This window comes from Falco rusticolus, chromosome 3 (assembly GCF_015220075.1).
Source record: "Falco rusticolus isolate bFalRus1 chromosome 3, bFalRus1.pri, whole genome shotgun sequence".
Classification (NCBI taxonomy): domain Eukaryota; kingdom Metazoa; phylum Chordata; class Aves; order Falconiformes; family Falconidae; genus Falco; species Falco rusticolus.
The window spans coordinates 6557858-6575829 of record NC_051189.1 but is presented as its reverse complement, the minus strand read 5'-3'; the positions used below and the strand labels follow the sequence as shown (position 1 = coordinate 6575829).

At 35.7% G+C, this 17972-nt stretch overlaps 1 protein-coding gene across 1 annotated transcript in view; it reads right to left on the bottom strand.

Annotated features, from left to right (window-relative positions):
* CDH10 (cadherin 10) overlaps window positions 1-17972 on the bottom strand; it is a 102397-nt gene that overhangs the window by 22771 nt on the left and 61654 nt on the right. The window contains exons 3-6 of the mRNA XM_037381609.1: window positions 16386-16680; window positions 5640-5759; window positions 4851-5018; window positions 358-545 (exon numbers count right to left, since the gene is read on the bottom strand). Of these exons, the coding sequence (XP_037237506.1) occupies window positions 358-545; window positions 4851-5018; window positions 5640-5759; window positions 16386-16680 (771 nt within the window). The remainder of the gene's footprint in view (window positions 1-357; window positions 546-4850; window positions 5019-5639; window positions 5760-16385; window positions 16681-17972) is intronic.

The following is a 17972-nucleotide window of genomic DNA, read 5'->3' as shown; positions in this document are numbered from 1 at the left end:
TAGTGAATGAACTATGTATTGCTTGCTGAAGAAAATAGGTTACAGGAATACTAAATAAATCTGTATTTGGAATCACAGAGATAATTAGTACAAACACATTCAGGGCGGTCCATTTCTTAACATACTTTGCTGGCAATAATGCTTTAAACCCATGCTACACCTCAGATATTGGAACCACCTGTTATTTCCATTTCATCTTAAAAAGAAATCGTACCTTTCAGACACTGATGGGGGATGCTTGCAAATGTTAAGCAGTTAGAACATGCGTTCATATGAGCCAAGCACTTTTTTTTGCAATGAACATTTGTGGCATGAAATTGACACCAAAATCATTTAGTGAATGTTTTTAATAATCACCTTTCGCACAGTTATGATGCCTTCTTGTGTGTCCTTCTGTGTTGCAATATCAAACATATCTGTCCCATCACCATCTATAATTCTGTATTCTACTTCAGCATTTTTTCCAGTGTCTGCATCTGTGGCTTTGATGCTACCGATGGCTGTCCCAACTGGGGAGGACTCAGGAATGCGGAGGTGGATGGTACCTGTCAACGTGACAAAGAGCCGCTCAGAAGCCCCACAAGCCACTACGCAGGCATTAAGTAACACAGTGTCACACAATAGCTAATTACATATTTTTGTGTATGTTTTATTCTAGAAAAGGTGTCCTTTAATACCAAGAGGATGGGCAAAATGTGAGGCAGAGAACTAAGAAGAGGAAGACTTTTAGGTGGTAGCCTGAAAACAAAATTGTAGAAAAACAAATTCACAGAAAAGTAGTGTTGAAAAGGACCTCTATTCTCCTGTCTCAAAGAAGAATCAATCCATACTTTTCTTGTCTATGTCATTTATGAAACATCATCTAGAAAGACTGCTCTGTGTTCTTTTCAGGCTTCACTCTGCTTTTCCCCCCTTAATATCTAAGGCGAATCTTTGGGATACATTTTACACCTATTCTGTCATGGAAGCAATACAAAGAACTGAATCCCCTCACTTCTGAGCAGCAGCCTGACATTTCAGCTTTCAAAATTAGATAGTCAGATACAATATTAAATAAATTTGAATTACATCCTAATGCAGGGATAGGGTTTTGAAAATCCACAAGCAGAAGGTGTGCCTATATTTGTTAAAGCAATTAATTCATACTTTAATAAGGCTTATGAACACTGCGATACAGGAAGGCCACTGGCAACATGATCTTATCATATCTTCAGGAAAGCACAGGTGAGTCATGAGGATTATCAGTGTCTCAAACTATATTACAAGCCAGCTACAGAGTGACAAAGGAACTGTTTTTGTTTCCAGGAACACTCACTGAAAAAAAACCCCACTACTATTCATTAGGATGTTTGAGACTTTCTCTCATTCCACACAACTAGTTTGTTCTGTTCTGTTCTGTTCTACTTTGCCAAATCTAAAAAGTGATTAAAAAAAAAGCAAAATTTCAAAAAATTAACACAATCACATATAGTTTGTAAGTAAATATTGACTGACAAATAATAAAATTAAATATCTTCATGTAATTTTATTTAGGCAGCTTTAGATATGAAACACATAGAGCATCAGAATCAATATTTTATAGCCGTACTTCACATTCTTTTTATATGAATTTATTTTTATTCAGTTACAGTTTAGTGTCTCAGTCATGCGTTTTATCTTGCATTTGCTCTGACATTTTCATTACCTTTCTCTAATACCTAAATCTGTGTACTTTGCTATGTTAGTATATAATCTCTCTGTAATCGGGTAATGATTAAAAAAAACAGAAGAAAAAATAGCCTCTCCTCCCATTTAGTATTTATTTGGTACTATGTGAGACTATGGTGGAAAAAACACTTTCCACTTTTTTTCCAAATTAGTATTTATATGTTTTAATTAGTTTTATGTTGTTACAACTATTCTCCACCACATTTTTTAGGGGAGTGCTTAAAACTACATCCCCAAGCCATGCCTTGTGGACACAACTTTTGACTCCCACCACAATCCCCAACTCATTAATTTAGTTCACCAAGTGGTTAGAATATATATCTTGAATTGCTAAGGTAGCAGAAACAGAGAGTGAAAATAACTAGAAACCTATCATCTGAAAGATAATATTATGTCTAACCTATCCATTTATAGAAATCTCCACCACAGTATGAGACATTTTATTATTTTTGTCACTGAAGAAATTTAGTGCATTGCTTAAGTATGGGATGCAGTGCAGCTTTAGACACTGTATCAGAACACAAACTACACTGAACTAGAATTACTCTTGCAAAACTCTGCTGTCAATCCTTTTTCTCTTATTTCTCTTCTTCCTCAGGGAAAATAATTTACTGTTTGCATTTACTCCAGTGAGTGATAGTCTTTCATTTGTCTGTCAGGAATGAAAACGGGACGATCGAGGCAAGGAGAAGCTTTTCCATATACTAAGGAGAGTGGAAATCAGCCTGACTATTAAAGTCTACTGGTGTCTGGAAATACTTCAGACAGCCATAAAAAATGAAAAAGCACTCTTATTCATGTTTACCTTTCTTCCAATTTACTCTTGAATAGGCATATAATGTAAAGGTAAATATTCTTACAGAATGATAGAGGCTATAGTCTCACAGGAGACATAGGCTGCCGTAACTCAAAATGCACTGAGTTACAGTCAAACTCAGGCTCCTAAGTCCATAAACCACTTTTTTTCCATTTATCATTGGTCAGCACAATCTCCTTCCTTCTAAAAACACTTGGAAAGGTTACAGTTGAAACAGACACAATATCTGAGGTATTTCAGTCTTTCTGTGTAGAATCTTGATACATTTTAAATTTTATCATGTTGCCTCAGAAGAGCAGCCGCTGCTACCGATATGCTTTTCAGGAGTTCTTTAAGAGGAGAAAAATGTTCTGAAGAGTCCTTGCTCTGTGATCTAAACAACAGATGAATTAATTGCTCTTCTAAGTATGATAAAACATAATATGTAGAATTTTCCACAATTCTAATATGAGTTTGAGTTTCTTGTGGAAGAAGTTTAACAAGTTATGAAATATTTTATTGAAACGTGTAGCTGTAATTTGCTGGGTCCTGTGAAAACATAATAGACATTTTAGTATTTTTCCTGGTAACTTATAAATCTGATATGAATATGATTGTCTCATGAACCTAATACACAACTATTTTTTATTAATGGAACAGAATAAGAATAATTTAACTTAATCAGTTTCAATTCCAGTAGTCTAATTGAACTCTATTAAAATTGGAAATCATTATAAGGTCTATTTGCATTTTGAGATTAAATATAAAGATATTCTAAAAAGTCAATAGCTATTTTTACTTTCATATATCTAGTAAAATGAATCATCTTTATAAATGTTTTAGTTTTCATTTCCAGTGAAACATACATTTATATCTAGCACAGCTATTGTCAGAGAGAAAGTAGAGAGAAAAACAAAACCACAATAAAAACCAAACATGAGAGTGTTACTAGAAGTTTCTTTAAAGCAAAGGTCACATCTGATTTAAGATGACATTAATAGAAAATGCAGAGATATTTCTAGGATAATACACAAGATTCTCATCTGACTCAAATACGATATTGGACTGCCAGAGAAGTCATGTAAAAGTGGTCTATAAAGTTGATTCTATCATTCTATGTATTAAACTAACAGGGTATTTAAGAAAGAAAGAAACAAAAGAATAGCATAACTGTGCATGTCTGATGCTTATATACTGTCTTAAATTTAACTCCTGAAATTAACTTTCTGTATAGTTTTGAACATGACCTCTTTTAAAATAGTCTTCCTCAATAAGACCAGAAAGGAATATAGCATTCCTCACCTACACAGCACTGGAATTACCATAACCCTCTATATACAAATGAAAACAAGAAAAATAATAAATAAAAAAGGTGTAGAAATACAAAGAACATAAAATGTCATTAACAATAAATTCTGTCCAGAATAGGACCTGTGTGGAAATGCACAAACTGTAAGTACTCAGTTGTTTGTGATCTTTCTATTTTGAGTGTGTATATGAAATCACACATTGACAAACATCTTAAAAGACACATATCTCTTATCTGCAATACTAAATTGAACAAAATTAGGTACTCCATTTGTGCCATAAAGAACATGTTAAAATCAGAAAAAAATTGAAGCTGATTCTGCTGGATTCAGTAGTTATACAGCAGAAAAAATGAGCAGAGAGGATACTCTAAATCTTTTAGCTATTAAATATGTCCAAACCATTTTCCAAATATTACAGATTCAGTATATGCAAAAGGCTTCAAATGTATTTTAAATGTATAAACTTTAACGTTTGATATTACATAATTTAATATTTTTATGTTACAAAACCAAACCAAACCAAAACAAAAAGTAAGTTAAATTGCATTTTGTTCATTTACTTTATCTTGGGAAATTTTCTTTTAGGTTTTGTAGCATTGTAACTGAAAAAGTACAAATCTGCTTGATTCAAGTGGGGTTTTTTTCCATATTCTTCATGACTAAATTGTAAGCAGATACTACAGTTCAAATATTTCTGCATATCTAGAATTACTACATGTTTTATTTTCAAATAAGGAGTATGTAGAACTTAAGCAATAGGTAGGGGAAAATAAGAGTCCACCTACCACCCCCTCCCATAGCACTGGAAAGTATTCCAGGTGTGCTGCAGTTATATTTGACTGTGCAACTGTTTTCTAACAAACAAATGCTGTAACATTTCATATAATGCTTTAATAACAGTGAATAAATCAGTACATAAGCCTTTTGTTCATGTGTGCGCATAATCTAGACTTACTCTAAATTAAACCAAATGGTGATTGCTTAACTCTTTAGTTTGAAGCTCTTACAGTTCAAGGCAACTATTAAATGCAGCTTACTCTGGGGGAATCGAGGCGGATTGTCGTTGACATCAGTCAAAGTGATGTTCACGGTGGTGGTCCCTGATAATCCACCCATCTGGCCTCCCATGTCCTTTGCCTGGATAACTACTTGGTACTGCTCCCTGTTCTCTCTGTTCATGTTTGGCAAAGCAGTCCTGATGATGCCTAATATAAATAATAATTGTAAAAAAATTGTTAATAAACACTTTATTTTTTATGTGCAGCAATCTCCTGCATCTTTTTTGTATTAGTCTGTAAAATATATTTCTTAAATATTCATTTCATGGTTTAAAGTATGAATTTCTGTTCATAAGCTTTACAAATAGTCTTCAGTAGAAGCTACTTTGTTGAACAAACCTTAGTTCTACTTCACAGCTCCCTTTCCAGTTTACATTACGTACTAAAAATGATTCAAGCTATTTATACATAAGGTTTATGAGTAGAAAGAAGAACATCTTTATTAGTCCAAGTTAGAACCATTAAGGAAAAAGAACAACATTTTCTAGGACACAAACCTTCTTTCCTGCCTTTACTAGAAATGTTTACTAGATACTTAAGCTATCAATAGTACAACTGTAAAATTACTTATACTTCATAATGCCAGCTGTAATAACCCTGAAGTTTTTATATTTCTTAAAATAATTATAAATTAGGAGGAAAAAAGCAATAAATATTATTTCATTTCAGTAAGTTTTTAGAATTAATTTTGTAGGTGATCTAGATTTTTTAAAATTAAAGAAAAGTCTACAGCTTATGGGAAATGGAAATAATGACAATTTTCCTGACCTGTTTCTGGTTCCACGGAGAAATATGGCTGTCCCTGAAGTATGCTGTAAATTACTCTGGCACTGTTTCCATATGAAGGGTCATCAGCATCAGTAGCTGTAACTTGCACCACAGAAGTACCTGAAATGTCCAAAGTCAACTTAGTTTCACATGGTATGAGGTGAAGTTCCAAGAACATCAATTTCCGTTTGAGCAGACCCCAAAGAAAATTTCACCTAATGTCCATTGGACTTTTCAAATATATGATCTTAGAGTCAATGTCAGGTACATGCTTACCCATTTCAGGATCTCATTCTACATAAATTGAATCTAAACTTTCCTAATACCACAAGCGTAATTAAGATCTAATCTTATCTAATTAATTAATTAATTAATTAATATCAAATTATAATATTATCATAAAAATAGCTATGGTTGAGCTGAATTTTTATCCTCACCCAATTACAATTGTTCATACTTACGTACTCACTTCCTGTTTTCAGAAGACTTACTTGTTTTTATTACAATAAATATCTGTTTTCCATTACCTACAACAGATATTTTGGGATTTTTTGTCCAACACTGTCAACATAATATGAAATTACACAAGCAGAAACATGACAAAAAAAGATTATTTAATAGGTCTTTGGAATTTGGGAAAAATTAGTTATCTGTTCTCCCTGCTTTCTAAATTTTAATATAGATAGCTACTACCAGAAGAAATATTGCCATATGGACTTTGAAATCTGCTAGTTATTTAGACTCTATAAAATCTTCTAATCTTAAAGACCATCTCTAAATTTTAGTGGAATATACCAGTCCTTCAAAACAAGAAATGCTTGCCATTGCCTCTGTCATTTCTTGCTGAATCAAAATAGTTTCTATATCCTGTTCAACTTTTCCCCCAGAGAAAGAAAGTATCAATCTCTCCTACTGTACTTCCATAAAGTGCAGATATGATTTTAAGCATATAGGAAAGAAGTGAAAAAAACATGGAAAAGAAAAGAAATCATCATATGCATGTGATTGTTTAGATATGGGCTATTCCTGAGGATCAGAGGACTTTCAGATTTCTCCTTTTATCCCAATTATTTTCCTCCATCAAATACTACCAGGTATTGTGCAATAAAGAACCTGTAAATAAAAGGCACTTTGCACAATTATTTATTCCCTTTCATAGTTTGACTACATTACACATCTATTCTTACATAAAAAGGCAAATAAGAGTAAATGTTAAGCTTCCTCAGGTTTTGTTGTTTGGGGTTTTTTTATTTCAAAAGATGATAACAAATCTGCTTTTGACAAGTCAGTTGTTAATCACATGAACAATAATGCCAATATCAATGGGATAAGCATGTGCATAACCGTTGAATCAGAGATGAGTTCTCAGAAGTGTTCAGTTTTCAACTTTTTGGAACAGAAACACTTATTTCAGTGAGTCCCTAAAAGTACTTGTGTCTCATAAAGAAGGCACAATAGACAGATTCATGGTTTATATCACTACTGTTATTAAAATGGAATGAATCACTGATTTAACAGAACAAAGTCTCAAACACGAAATTAAATTTAGGAAAGATAAAACATTACTATACAAATACAATGGAAAAACAAGATGAAAATTATAAATACTTTACACTGTACTAATGATTGCTTTAGTGATCATCTAGACTAGGGCTGAAAGTGAAAATCTGAACATCTTTAAAATATAAGAATGTAGGGGTGATAGAGCTGTCCTAAAAACTCCATCGGTTTCCAATTCACAAATGTCTCGTAACTCCAGCCAGACTGAACTCCATTTGTAGATGTAGGTCTGTGTAAATTCTGCTAGAAGATACAGAGGCTTTTTTGTTGAATATATCTAAGTTCTGAGCAGCGTTGCCTTGACTGGGAAATACACTTTTTGAATCATCTTAGTATGTAGCAAATTGCAGTTCTAGAATGTATAATTGCTCCTAAAGCACGTTTGCTCTGAAATAGCAAAGAGGTATGTAAAAGAAAGATACAGAATAAACCATGTCCAGTAACTTAAGTGCTACAAGTCAAAAAAAAAAAAAAAAAAGGCAATAGGGAAAAAATCAAACCACCAAGTATAGCAATCAACATGGCATTGTCCAAATAAAGCTTACAAATCTGCCATGTTATATCTGTAAAAACAGAGAACAGTCATCATAAAGGCACCTATCACAACAACACAATATATTAATGAGAAACTGGTCTACTTTACAAACGAATGAAAGGTGGTAATTTTTCTCTATTACATGTAACTGAATTATTTCTTGTTTCTGATTTTCACATTTCCTTTGTAAGTTCAAACTAGCAGTATTTATTAATAGGTCAATTGTGTAAGATTTTTATTATTTTATTTAAAAAAAAAGCATGTAGAATCAGCTTTGAAGGATAATTAGAAGAAAACCGAAGAATGTGTTCAATACCTTTAAAATTAACTAAAATAAAATATCAATTTGCAGTGTAGTAATATGTGTCTAATAGTTACTGCTTCCTTAGTTATGGATGTCATAATGTACATGTAATATATTAATTAATGCTATTTTAATACACATACACAGGAAATAGAATAAATCATATCAGCTATCCTTCCCTTCAGCTGCAGTGAGTATGGCTGCTTATACACCCAATAAAATCCATCAGGCACTTCTGAAAAATGTAAATTTGATCTTCCCTTCAAAGCCTGTGGGAAGAGACTTGGTCTCCTTAATTTCATCACTATCACAAAGTGAGGTTTACTCAGTGGGTTTTGCTCAGGATGATGTACACCCCATTACCCAAAACCAATAAGGATAACCTATAATTTTTAATGTTACCTTAGCTCTTCAGCTTTTGCTGGCCAGTCACTGGTGAGGTACCTGGCAGGAAAAGCACAAGGGCATTGCTACACTTCTGCGTGCCATTCAGGATGCAGAAGTCACCACATTGATCCCTTGCTCATGAGGAAGAGAGACATGCTTTCTAGACTTCTGCTGATTCCTATGAAAAACCTGACAGAAACCATTGAAAGAAGTGAGCAGGAGGAGTACACCAGTATATCAGTTACGCTGTGCATATCAACTGTCAAACCATCAGCTTGTTTTGCTTTGCTTCAGTTCTCTGAAATCACTGAAGACCACTGATGCTCAATATTACAATTATATTGCTTGCTCTGATCTGAAATCTGGACCAGAAATCCAAAGGCATTGAAGATTATCAGTCATGTCAGGGTTTAAAAAACATACAGTGTGGGTGTGACTTAGTACTACTTGGTCTGGGTCTTGCTTTGTCTTTTACATAGGTGCAGATTGCTTCTGATGAATTTGGTAGGAGTCTTTGACTTTCAGGATCTAAAGCCTAATCTGAACTCTATAGAAGTGCATAAAGGAGACAGTGATAATATACTGGAGAATATGGCACCAGCTGTATTATTAATAAGACCTGTGAATTCTGTAATTTTCTCCTTGTTTACTTGCAAATTTTATTATACGTTAAACTAGAATTATACAGTACTGAGCTAGGCCCAGAAATAAACAGTCATTTGTCAGATTACTGTTGTTCTCAGAAGATGTATTTTAACATAATTTTAATATTCTAATCCCCCCAGGCTCTGGTACTATAATAGTAATTAATATATTTGTCCCTTTTTAATGTGTTCCTTGCAAGCATCTTCAAACACCATACAAGTACTAATGACTTTGACCTCACAACGCATTTATGATGTAGATGTATTATATAAGAATCACTGAAGGTAATTAACTAGGAAAAAGAATCCACAGAATATTCATTATAGAGGTGATTTTGAAACTTGCATTTCCTTTTCCTTACTCCCAATTGAATTATGTGATATTTAAGTACAACAAGTACCCTCCAAGGTAAATTATCCATACAAATAACAAGTCAAATTAATATAATTTTTCTGCTCTTTCTAGCAGAAAAGAGAGGAAATAATGACACATTTGCCCTTGAAATAAACCATTTAATTCAGTAGAATAACAGAGAAGAAGTGGAAAGGGCTGCATATTCACAGAAACTCATGTCAGAAAGGTCTTTGGCTACATTGTACTCCTGTAACTTGGAAAACAGTAAGCTGGAAACAAACACGTCAGTGGATATTTCCAATTTTTTAAGATGCCCTTTATAAAGAAAAATAATGTTTAATCTTGGGGTGTGTGTGTGTTTTAGTTTTCATTTTCTTTCATTTTTTGTCCCCTCTCTTTATGACAGGATTTGTGCGCAAAGTGAAATCAGGGTTTGTAAAAAATAAAAAAAAAATAATAATTCAGGCTTTCAAAATCTGTCTTTACTGATGTTATGAAATTGTAAGTCAGAAGATGCAAAAGGGTTTGGTGAGAGAGATATGAAAAAAGATTTTTAAAAATCTTTGTTAATAAGAAACAAGAAGGAAGTGTTACAAGTGCTATGGCAGAGAGGACTGAGCATTGGGAATTGATGGAACAGCACTAATAAGGAAGTGTACAAAAAGCCTAGGGAGAAAGCCAAGCAACAGTAGCTCTAAAAGCTGTCTGAAGAGAAAGAGAAAAAGATAATCACAGGCAGAGATGACAGGCTAACTGTGGGATGGGACACCCAACCTATAGTTCACAGGTAAATGTGAAACATACGAAGAATGTATTGATATCCTTAATTCAGAAGTATAAAAGACCAGCTAAAGAGCGTACCAGATAGCAGAAAAAGCACTGAAGATGGAATAAGGTTAAGTAATGATTAGAAAGTATGCAAACTACAACAGATGAATAGAGAAACATCAAGAAATAAAAGAAAGGATGTGATAATAAAAAAAAAAAAGTCTAAATAGCAGAAAGTTCTGAAAGCTTCTTTAAAAGATACCAATAGGCAAAATCCAAAGGAAAAGCTGTATAGAGGAAAATAAGACTCATCTGCAGTTCTGAAAAGAAACCTTCAAATGAGGAGAAAGAGATAGATAGGTGAAGAATATGGTGGACAGAACAGAAGATTGTCATCAAACCCATAAGAATATTCTGACTCACGAACTCTGAAAGTAAGGAAAGGAAAAAAGTAAAAGAAAAGAAAACATCCAGTCAGTGCAAAGACTTCAGGAAAACAAGACATCTTTCAGGATACTGACCCAACTGCAAGAACCTGAAGCTGGCCAATTTATCTCTGCCTTTACTATGATTAATGAGCAGCAGAAGAAAGATGAAAAAGAAAACAAAATCTATGGACCTTTGTCAAGTCACTCTATTTGATAATACAAATAGCTAATATCTCAGGTATCCATCTGGCTAATACCACAGCCTGAGGAAGAAATCATAACTGCTGTTTCTGGTCTAAAAGAGGCTGGTATATGGATACATCATGATTTCATACCTTAGAGGTGGTGGCAGATAGAGTAGATAAAGACTTAAGAGACATTTTTTTTTCTTCTTTTTTTTAACCTCCTGGCCCAGTTTGCAATACCTTATAGTACAGGGCATTTTAGGATGGAGGAAATCTTTCATTCCAAGGGGTGTAAGGATTTAAATTATTTCAAGATGATGCTTCTTGCATGTTTTTGGTACTTCTGCACTTCTTTTCATGGTTTTGGTGAAGAAAGCAGGACATTAGGTAATAACAGCCTTCATTTATGAATCAATAAAGAAATACTGGTGATTTTAAAATTACCAGTTTACTTACTTATTAAGTAACAGAGATACGGTGGTATACTGATGAAATGAATGATACATGTAATCTTACTGAAAACTTAAACTATATATGAAGAGAAACCCAACAGCTCTGAACTCTAGCTGCTACCTACATTATACAGTGTAGCTCTAAAAGCAATGAGTAAATTTACATAGTAATATATGCTACCATGTCTGTCTTCTTTCTGGTATTCAGATGAATGCATATATAGAGTTAATATGAACATCTCATTACTGTGGTTGCAGTACAGATGTGTATAAATAGACATCACAGTTGCAAAACTGCAGAATAGTTGACTATTTTTTTGACACTTCTTAAAATAGAGATAAGATTAGGCCCATCCATTTGAAACTGTGATATTCAATACTGAGATTGAGAGTGTAGGCACCAGATGATAGCAGATGTCTTGAGAATACAGTCCTAGAATAACATACCAGAGACCCCAAAGGCATAAATAAAAATCGCAAGTTACCAGGCATATTACAGACTGACCGGAATTTAAATTATAAAAAGGAAAAAAAAAAAGAACAAATATCTAGCATCTGTAAAACATCAGTTGCATGGTGAAAATACAGAGAAGATAACTAGAGGATATAAAAGATGATGACAATCTCTACAAGAATTGGAACAAATACACAAAAAGGATTGTTCCAGTGTTATCTTCCCCAATAAAAGGTGTGACATCTGATCAATACTACCATCTATCTGTAGCAGATCCTTTTTCATATTTGGTAGTGAGAGAGTCATGCCTTTTAAGTTGCTATTCACCCCATTTTGCTATTATCACTCACCAATCATACTTATATATAAAAAAACTTCATATCTCTTTAAATAAATTGTAATTTTAAAAAGCAGTGTTTATATATATGTGTATGTGCGTGTCTAGTGGTCCAGCCTTCCCACATAATAAAATGATTTATAGTGAACTATCAAACTTGGATGTACAGAAAGTAGCAGGAGTGCAAGGTATTCTATAAATGTATAGATACATTTTTAGTGAATAATTCTATCATAGAATCATAGCATCATAGAATATCTCAATTTAGAAAGAACCCATAAGGATTATCAAGTCTAACCCCCTGCCTCTTCCAAGACTACCTAAAACTAAACCATAGGGCTAATAGCATCATCCAGATGCTCCTTAAACTCTGACAGGCTTGGTGCCATGACTCACCATCCTCTCAGTGAAGAACCTTTTCCTATGTCCAGTCTGAACTTCCCCTGATGCAGCTTCATTACATTTCCTCTCATCCTATCACTGGTCACCAGAGAGAGGAGATCAGCACCACCTCCTCTGCTGCTTCCCTTCAGAAAGCTGTAGACTGAGATAAGGTCACCCCTCAGCCTTCTATTCTCCAAGCCAAACAAGCCAAGTGATGCCAGCCACTCCTTGTAAGTCTTGCCCTTGAGACCTTTCACCATCTTGCTTGCTCTCCTCTGAACACACTCATAGTTTGATGCCTTTTTTGTATTGAGGTGCTGAAAACTGCACACAGTACTTGAGGTGGGACTGCAGCACCTAGCTATGCTGTGCTTGATGCACCCCAGGACACAGTTGGCCCTTTTGGCTGTCAGGGCAAATTGTTGACTTGTATTCAACTTGCCATCAACCCAAACCCTCAGAGCTCTTTCTGCAGGGCAGCTCTCCAGCATCTTGTCCCACATTTTGTACTTACAACTAGGGTTACCCTGTCCCAGGTGAAGAATCTGACACTTGCTCTTCTTAAATTTCAAATAGTTAGTGACTTCCCAGCTCTCTAGTCTAACCAGATCTCCCTGTAAGGCCTCTTTACTCTTGAGGGAGTCCATAGCTCCTCCTAGTTCAGTGTCATTGGCAAACGTAATGTACATTTGATTCCTGCGTCCAGATACGTTATAAAAAATATTAAAGAGGACTGGCCATAAAATTGAGCCCTGGGGAACCCGACTGGTGACTGGCCACCAGCCTGGTGTAACCCCATTTACTATAACTCTTTGAGCCTGGCCCATCAGCCACTTGCTCACCCACTTACTATGGGCTTGCCTAGCTGTGTGCTGGGCAGTTTATCCAGGACACTGAGACACAGTATCAAACACTTGGCTAAAGTCCAAAACCACCATATCTACTGGCTTCCCTTGGTCAGCTACATGGGTGACCTTGCCATAAAAGAAAATTAAGTTGGTTAAGCAGTTGGTTGGAAGGCATTAAACATCTCTGCTTTACCTACATCCCTACTTGTGAGGTGACTGACCTCATCAAGTAATAGACCAATGTTATCTCTGATCCCCCTTTTGCTGTTACCATATTTTTAAAAGTCCTTTTAGTTGTCCTTCATAGTGCTGGCCAGCTTGAACTCCAATCAAACTTTGGCTGCACAAATTTTCTCCCTACAGTAACGAACATAGTCTTGTAGTTCTTCTGTCTCACCTGTCATTGCTTCCAATGTCCATACACTTTCCTTTTCTGCCTAAGTCCCAGAAGACCCCTGCTCATCCAAGACAGCCTTCTGCCGTGTTTGCTTGACTTCTGACACTTTGGAATTGCCTGCTCTTTCAATCTTAAGAGATGGCTCTTAAATAGTGACCAGTGTTCATGGACCCCAATACTGTCAAAAAGCAGATTCCCAAGGGACCTTACTGCATGGACCCCAATACTGTCAAAAAGCAGATTCCCAAGGGACCTTACTGACTCGGTCCTTCAGCAGCTTGAAGTCCACTCTCCCCATATTGAGGGCTGAAGATTTGCTGGCAGTTTTTCTCCTGTCTCCAATGATCTGAAACTCAACCACCTCATGGTGACCAAGAGAGCCAACAATCACCACGTGGTGCATAAGTGCCTGTTTACAAACAACAAATCTAGGAGGGCACTTTTCCAAGTCAGCTCCCTTAGTACCTGCACCAAGAAGTTATCTTCAACACGCTTCAGAAATTTCCTGCAGCTGTTTGTGTCTGCTGCATGCTATTCCCAGTCAATGCCTGGGAAGTTAAAATCACCCATAAAGACAAGGGCAGCTGATCTAGAGATATCTCTTAATTCCTTGTAAAATAATTCATTTGGGTCATTGTCCTGGCTGGGCAGTTGGTAGTAGAGTCGCACAATAACATCCACTTTATTTGCCCTCCCCTTCACCCTTACCCAGAGGCCCTCAACAGTGTCATCACCAGCTGTAAGCACCATATAATCCAACCCCTCACAAACAGCACCACCTCCCCTCCTCACCTGCCTTGTCTATACCTCCTGGAGAGCCTGTAACTGTCCATCATGCCATTCCAGCCACAGGACTGATCCCACCAGGTTTTGCTTATCCCACTGATGTATCTTCGACTGGGACAAAGGTTCTAGCTCCTCTTATTTCTTATCTGCATGCCTTAGTATAAAGACAGTTCAAATGTGCTCCAGTGTACTTAGCACATCGCGGAGTGGACTGAAGAACCTTGCCAGCACACCATTCCTCAAACACTGGTGTGACATCCCCCAGGTTTATCTCTAGTGAGCCTGGTTTTATCCCTTTCCCTCTTCAAATCTAGTTTAAAGCTGGTTCAATGAGCCCTGCTAACTCCTGTGATGAGATCCTTTTCCTCTTTTGAGACAGGTGTATCCCATCTGTTGCCAGTAGGCCTGGTGTCAAGGAGACAGTCCCAAAAAACCCGAAAGTCTGCTGGTAACACCAGGCTTGGAGCAAGGTATTGATCTGCTGGCTCTTCCTGTTTCTTCCCTCATCATTCCCTGCAACTGGAAGGACAGAGGAGAGCACCACTTGTGCTCCTGATACCTTAACCAGTTGTCCCAAGGCCACGAAGTCTCTCTTGATTGCCCTTGGACTTCTTAATGTGACTTCATTGCTGCCTACATGAAAATTCAGTAGTGGATGATAACCCAAGGGCTGTCCGTACTAGAGCAGGAGATTTTCTTGTCACATCTCTAACCCAGGCCCCAGGGAGGCAGCAGACTTCCCTAAGTAGTGGGTCAGGTTGGCATATTGGGCCTTCTGTTTCCCTCAGGAGAGTCTTTTATGACAGTGACTCATGGTTTTTTTTTCTATATGGAAGCAGTTTTCATGCAGGGCATAGTTTGATTTAACTTCAGCAACACCTCCAAGCCAGATGAACCATCACCCTCATCATTGTTGGGTTCCACTTGCAGACCCTCATACGTATTATGGAAGACACCTGGGAAAGTGGGGTAGTCGCAGAGAAGATGCACCTTCTCTGCCAGGTAGCAACTTGTCACCATTGCCCCCTATCCCTTAAATCACTACATTCATCAAGTTGGAGGCAGTATAGGGAATCCACCATATCATGCATCCTGTTTGCTTGAGTCTGTTCCAGGGAAGGTAGCATGTGGTTCCAATGATCTCACCCTGTCAGACTCACAGTATAGTGCAATGCCATACTGTGTTGGCTATGCTTGACTGCACAGTGAAAATATAACAGTCATAGTAGCTCATATTCCAAAATGTTGTTTAGGAATCTGACCAGCTGGCATGATCCAGGCCACAACTTTGTTGTTAAGATAGGAAATGAAAACACACTGCAAACCGAAGAAAGATTAACCCGAACAGCTGCTTAAGATTCTTGAAGCTGCCATTCATGAGAGTTGAAGGAAGAACAGAAAGCCCAAGAGGATTTGTCCACACAGCAAAAATCTGAAGGCAAAGAGAATGAAGAGGGTGTCTACCTTCTGTCAGTGCATCAACAGCACATGAGTAAACATAACTCTCAGCCACAGAAACAGCGAAAGTGGAGACAGCTCTCCATTCAGTGCTTATCACCACTGGGGACCTCCAGTGAAAATGAAAGAAAAAGTCATTGAACTTTCAACAGGCTAACACAGTGATCTTATTTTAACAGTTCTTAATGAGGAGGGTGATACACCACTAACTGCTATTAACTACTATTTATGTTTACATTCTAAATCTCTCTAAACTATTCATTTGAATATTCCAAGTAGAAATAGATAAAAAAAATCATAAAAATCAGTTTCTGGATGCAATTCCAATATTTGTACAAAACAAAAAAAATGAGAAATACTTAATCCATCAGGTAGAATTCCAAACATGACTGACTTTTCAGAGGATGGGAAAATTATTCAAGTAACATATAACAGGCATTTGTGTCTCAGTTTAAAGCACTCACCCACTACTGACATTTCAGGAACACTAGCAGTATAAATTTCTTCTGGAAATGTTGGTTCATTGTCATTGATGTCATGGATTTTGATGACAAACTCAGATTCAGGTTCCACTGGTCTCAGAGTTCTTCTATTAATAGCTTGGGCACGCAGGGTGTAAAAGGCTTTCTCTTCCCTGTCAATTCTGCGAGTAGCATGAATGTCACCTGTTTTCTCATCAATTATAAAAAGAGTACCAGCCCCATCTCCTGACAAAATGTATTTGAGGGATCCATCTCCCTTGTCCTGATCAGAATGAAGCTGAAAAGGAAGGAAAAGGAAAAAAAAAAAAGAAGAGTATTTTAATTTTTATTTTTAAACTAATTATTATATATTAAATCATTCTATGTGCAACAAACATGTTTAGTACCAAGAAAAAAAAGTAATAATTTTCAGTTGCTGTTAACTGGCAATCATGGTGTTATACTGAGGCATTTGTTTCCTAACTTATCTCCAAGAATTTTTTAACATGACTGCTATGACAGATTTTAGTTTTGAAATGACACCTGTTCTCTGCTGAGAAACCTTTGCACCACAATTCTTAAAGAAGATTTTTATGTTAATACTGACCTTTTCCTTCCTTGAAAAGATTCTATTAAAAATTCACAACCTGCTGTGCTAGTTGTAAATTCACTAAGCAGATGAAGAACATGGCAAAATACATGACAATTAAGGAAAATAGAACAACTGGTTCCATGCCATACTAATTTATTTTTTTTTAGATTTTATTTTATATTATTTATATTTCTCCCAAATTGGAGAACATTTCATTTAAAGTCATTATCATTATCATTCCATAAATTAATGTAAATAGCCTAAAGGAAAGAAATGTACTTATTAAGTATTAGGTATTGATTTAATAAATATTATTTAAGTAATATAAAGCTTAACTTCATCTATTAATGACCTGTAGTACTGACTGACTGTAGTACATCGATTAAAAAACCCGAACTATTAAATTATGTTGCTTTGTTCAATACAGTACTGTGGCTGTCTCATTTCACCTTTTCAATATATTCGCCATAATTTTTCTCATCACTTTGTTGGAAAGCTCCTTCCATCTTATTGATTTCATAATTAACTGAAAGAATCTGGCATTCAGATTTATTTCTACCATGAAATGTATACTTTTTTTTATTTTTATGTTGAGCAGAACGATAAAATCTAAAAAAAGTCTGAAAAACTAAAAACTATAAGCTCTGATTACAAAAATGAAGTGCAAATATAAAGATTTTTTTTTAAAAACACATTAAAAAAATGTTAGAAAATTCCAAAAAGTTTAAGACAGACCTAGTGCATTTTTTCCTTAGCTAAAAAAAGTTGTTTAAAGACCCATTAACAACAGCAATTAGAACTGCAGTAAGATCACATTCAGTCATGTGAAGGCTTTTTGTTAATTTAAGCTCACATTTCAGACCATGAAAACATTATACACATAGCTTAGTATAAATATCCCCCTTGGCATGCAGCCATGGAAATATTTTTCTTTTTTTCTGTGCTGCCCTTATATTGTGTTTCATAGCATCCATTTTAAGTCAGCATCAGAGGTAGAA